Here is a 4,601-nt window from a genome sequence, read left to right as displayed (position 1 = left end):
AAGTGACAGATGTTATGTATATTTTATCACAATACAATTTTTTAAAAGGAAGGGAAATTGCAGTGCCTGCTTCACGGAGCTCTTAGGAGGCAAGTAAAGGTGATGACACATATAATTTTATGTATTGGACAGAGCCTTATGCACACAGTGTGTCTACCATCATCTGAGTGCTTGATAATTACGGGCTCATTTCATACTCACAGCAGCCCCATGAGGTGGGGACTGTTATTGTTTCCATTTTACAGATGAGGGAATTGCAACACAGAGAGGTTGAGTGTTTTTAAAAGGGCACACAGCAAATAAGTTAGGGGCTACAATTTTAACCCAGGCTGACTGCATAGCCCATGCTTTTAGCCTGTTCTGGGCTGGGTTTCTGTGAATGCTTAGCATGGGCCTGCCATAAAATAAGCACTCTGTAGATGTAGGGAACCTCAGATGTGCCTACATCTGTTCTTCACGTATGTTGTGTTATAAATTTCCAGAAAAAGACTGATTTCTGCCACAAACTGTCATTCCTATTTCCCAGATAATGCATGTCCTGGAACTGACCATTTTTAAAAACAACTTTATTGAAATATACATAGCACAAAACTCAAATTTTTAAAGTAAAGTTTAATAATTGTTAGTGAGTTTGCTAATTTGTGCAACTGTAACTGTAATCCAGTTTTAGAGCATTTCTATCATCTCAGTAAAATCCCTCATGCTCATTTCATCCCCATTTTGTGCCCCAGCCCCTGGTGATCACTAATCTACTTTGTCTATAGATTTTTCTAGTCTGGACATTTCTTAAAAATGGAACCATACATACATTGTACCTGGCTTCTTTCACTGATCGTAGTGCTTTCCAGGTTCACTGTATTGTAGCACATATCAGTACTTGAGGAGCTCTGGTGGGGTAGTGGTTAAAGCATTTGGCTACTAACCGAAAGGTCGGCAGTTTGAACCCACTCAACTGCTTTGTGGGAGCTCTGGTAGCATAGTGCCTAAGGCACTTGACTGCTAACCAGAAGGCTGGTTCAAACCCACCAGCTACTCCTCGGAAGGAAAATGGGACAATCTACTTCCGTAGTGATATCCCCTCGGAAACCCAAGGAGGGGTCGCTATGAGTCGGGTCCAACTTGACGGCACATAACAACAACAACAACAACTGCTCCGTGGAGAAAGATGAGGCAGTGTGCTTCTGTAAAGATTTACAGCCTTGGAAATATATGGGACAGTTCTACTCTGACTTAAATGGTGTCTATGAGTCAGAATTGACTTGATGGCAGTAGGATTTGTTGTTGTTTTAGTCAGTACTTTGTCCCTTTTTATTGCTTAATAATATTCCATTGTATAGATGTAATTTTACTTATCTATTCACCAGATGATGGACATTTGGGTTGTTTCCACTTTTTGGCTATTATGAATAATGCCACTGTGAACATTGTGCACAAGCCCTGGGGCTGACTTTGAAACCAAAGGGTGAACAGCATTAGTAACCCTCTCTCCTTTTCTCTCCACTCTCTACCTGCAGAGCCCGGCAGCGGGCAGGTGTTTGTGACATCGGAGAACCAGCTGGTATACTACCCAAGCATCACCTATGCCATCATCGGCAGCTCTGTCATCTTTGTGCTGGTGGTGGCCCTGCTGGCCCTAGTCTTGCACCACCAGCGGAAACGGAACAACCTCATGACACTCCCTGTGCATCGGCTGCAGCACCCTGTGCTGCTCTCCCGCCTGGTGGTCCTGGACCACCCCCACCACTGCAACGTCACCTACAATGTTAACAACGGCATCCAGTATGTGGCTAGCCAGGCTGAGCAGAACGCATCAGAAGTGGGCTCCCCGCCCTCTTACTCAGAAGCACTGCTGGACCAAAGGTGTGTGCTGGCTGGAAGTGACTGGGGGGCATCACCAGGTGGGGGTAGTCACACACAGCTGAGTTCCTGGGGCTTGCCAAGAGTTGGGTTTAGTTGTGTAGATAGCAGAGACATCGAACATTTACCGAGTCTTTGGAAAATGCTTCGTGTGCTTCATGTCATTTAATCCCTCCAACGACTCATGCAGAGAGGTTGTGTATTTGTTTACAGACTTGGAAAATGAGGCTCTGGGACTTGTCTAAGGACATAAATTTAGGAGCCTGGGCAACTGAGCCCTGCTCCAGCCCAGTGATACCACACTGACATGTGTTCAGACCACCTGCTAGCTCTGAAGCTTCACCTGCTGCCTTTGCAGAGCAGTGCCCAGCACGTTAGAGGTTTGGTAAATGTTTCTTGAATGAATGAATGAGTAAGTTCCTTAACTTTGCTTGGCCTTGTTTGTAAAATTGAAGTGGAGAGGATAGAGTACTCTTGGCTCTTTGAAACAGGAGAACCCTCATTACAAATGGAATTATACAAGAAACCCTACTATATAAAGCCCAAAAAGCATCATTCTGTACATGAAGTGGACCAGAATCCTGCCTGCTCAGCCTCCCCCTCCCCTTCTTTGTGTTCTCCGAAGTACCACCCAAATAAGCCTTGTAATGCCCTGGTCCTGAGTTATTCAAGTCCCTTTTGGTTCTAAGATTCACATGCCCTGTCCTTCAGGGCCCTAGCTCAGCATCCTTCTCTCGCAAGCCCAAGACACACTATGTGTGACATTAGGCATTTTATAGACCATGTACCTAGGGCAGCTGGGCTCTTCACTGGACCTGCCCCAGTGGGCTGATCTTACATTATTTAATCTTCATTTTCCCTTTTTCATAGAAGGTAAACAAAGCTTTAGGGGTAGGGGTATGTCTTAAAGATTCCTTTGCAAAATAAATCTGCACGGGTGCAAGACATCACTCACCTAATAACATTCTAACTCATACCCTGTTCCTTTGGACCATCCTCTGTAGATTAAGCTAAAATGGCTGAATCTGGAGATGGATACCTGGTTTCAAATCACAGCCCTTTGGCTTCCTAGCCATTTGTGATGCTGAGCAGGCCATTTAATGTCCTTGTGCCTGTGTTTCCTCATCAGTAAAATGGAAACAAAAGTCATGCCTACCTCGTAGCGTTCTTGTGAGCATGAGATAAGGTGTTGAATGTAAGTTACATGGCACGGTAACTTGAGTAAAAGAGAGATTAAGAAATGCCTGCTCTGTAAAATTATTTCATTTCCAAACCCCAAAACCAAACCCACTGCCATCAGTTCCAACTCAATAGTGACCAGATAGGACAGGAAACTTTCCTGTAGTTTCCAAAGGTGTAAACCTTTATGGCTGCAGACTGCCTCATCTTTCTTCCACAGAGCAGCTGATGGGTTTGAACCACCAGTCTGTTGGTTAGGAGCCAGATGCCTTAACCACTATGCTACCGTATCACCCCCTTTTGCAGATAAGGAAACTGAGGCATTGAGAGGATGTCCTCTTATTTACCCAAGTTCACAGAGCCGAGACTAGCTGGCTTTTCCCGGCAACCCCAAATTCTGTGGGCCCACTGGGGGCTCAGTCAAAACGCCAGCCTGGTCACTTGGCCCTGAGGGCCCTCACTGATGGAGTGAAGCAGCTTGGCCTACCACCCATGTCAAACTGAGGGAGTTGTCTGGCAACCCCATCTGGGCTCACCCAAAAGATGTGGTTTTGGCACCACCCAGTTGATGCTCGCCAGCTAGTGCACACTGACCTTTTTATTCCCTTTGTCTTGTTTAAACTGCCAGCTTTCCTATCCTTGAATTGCCTTTGCACTTGGAGGGAGAAATCTCATTTCTCTTTTGAAGCGTCAACTCTGGAATGGACAGAAATTGGCTTTGGTTCCACGTGGCCTGTCTCACTTTGGCTCTAATGCCTTCTCTTCCCTCTCCTCCCTCCTCTGCCCCTCCCACCCCAACTTTTTTCTCCCTTGCAGGCCTGCATGGTACGACCTTCCTCCACCGCCCTACTCTTCCGACACCGAGTCTCTGAACCAAGCCGACCTGCCCCCTTACCGCTCCCGATCTGGGAGTGCCAGTAGCGCCAGCTCCCAGGCGGCCAGCAGCCTCCTGAGCGTGGAAGACAGTGGCTACAGCCCAGAGCAGTCTGCATCTCCAGAGGGCACTGCTGAGCCCAGGGACTCTCTGCCCAGCCAGGGCACCGAGGAAGTATAGAATCCAGTTATTCCAAAGTCCATATGGGTTAATCTGCTCTGACTTGTTCCCAAGCTAACAATGGGTGCTCATGGGGTTCTTTAGGATGTCTCAAGCAGTAGTTTGGGGTATCAGCTTTCTCTGTATTGTCCTCCTCCACCAGAATTCAGGTATGTTCATTGGAGGGCCACCTGGAATTTTTCTGGCCTCTCAGTTGACATCTGTGCTGTACATCTGTCCCGTGAGGCCACTCTTTCTTTGGGGGCCAGAATCACAACCTTCTCTTCCCATTGTTCTTCTGTTACGATTGGAATCCCTCTGAGTGGGATTGCAGGCAGCAGGCTCAACAGTGTTTAAACAGGGCAGTCTCTGAGTGAGCAGAGTTTCTGCACAGGTCAGATGTGCAGAAGGACAGTAGACACTGGACCCAATTCTCACTACCTTAGATGTTCATTTTGGGGTTTAAGTAGGGTGATCCTGCCATGAAGGGTCATTGGATGGTCCCCCTGGAAAGAGAACAGGTGCTCAACCA

General features: G+C 46.9%; 1 protein-coding gene across 1 annotated transcript in view; it reads left to right on the top strand.

Moving 5' to 3' along the window:
- Positions 1-4,090, top strand: part of LDLRAD3 (low density lipoprotein receptor class A domain containing 3) — a 245,057-nt gene extending 240,967 nt beyond the window's left edge. Inside the window, exons 5-6 of the mRNA XM_042781309.1 lie at positions 1,515-1,860; positions 3,853-4,090. Of these exons, the coding sequence (XP_042637243.1) occupies positions 1,515-1,860; positions 3,853-4,090 (584 nt within the window). The remainder of the gene's footprint in view (positions 1-1,514; positions 1,861-3,852) is intronic.
- The last annotated feature ends 511 nt before the right edge of the window (positions 4,091-4,601 follow it).

Source organism: Orycteropus afer, unplaced genomic scaffold, assembly GCF_000298275.1.
Source record: "Orycteropus afer afer isolate SDZICR_OR568_19922 unplaced genomic scaffold, OryAfe1.0 scaffold00103, whole genome shotgun sequence".
Lineage (NCBI taxonomy): Eukaryota > Metazoa > Chordata > Mammalia > Tubulidentata > Orycteropodidae > Orycteropus > Orycteropus afer.
The sequence above is the reverse complement of the archived record's forward strand: the minus strand, read 5'-3'. Positions and strand labels throughout refer to the sequence as shown.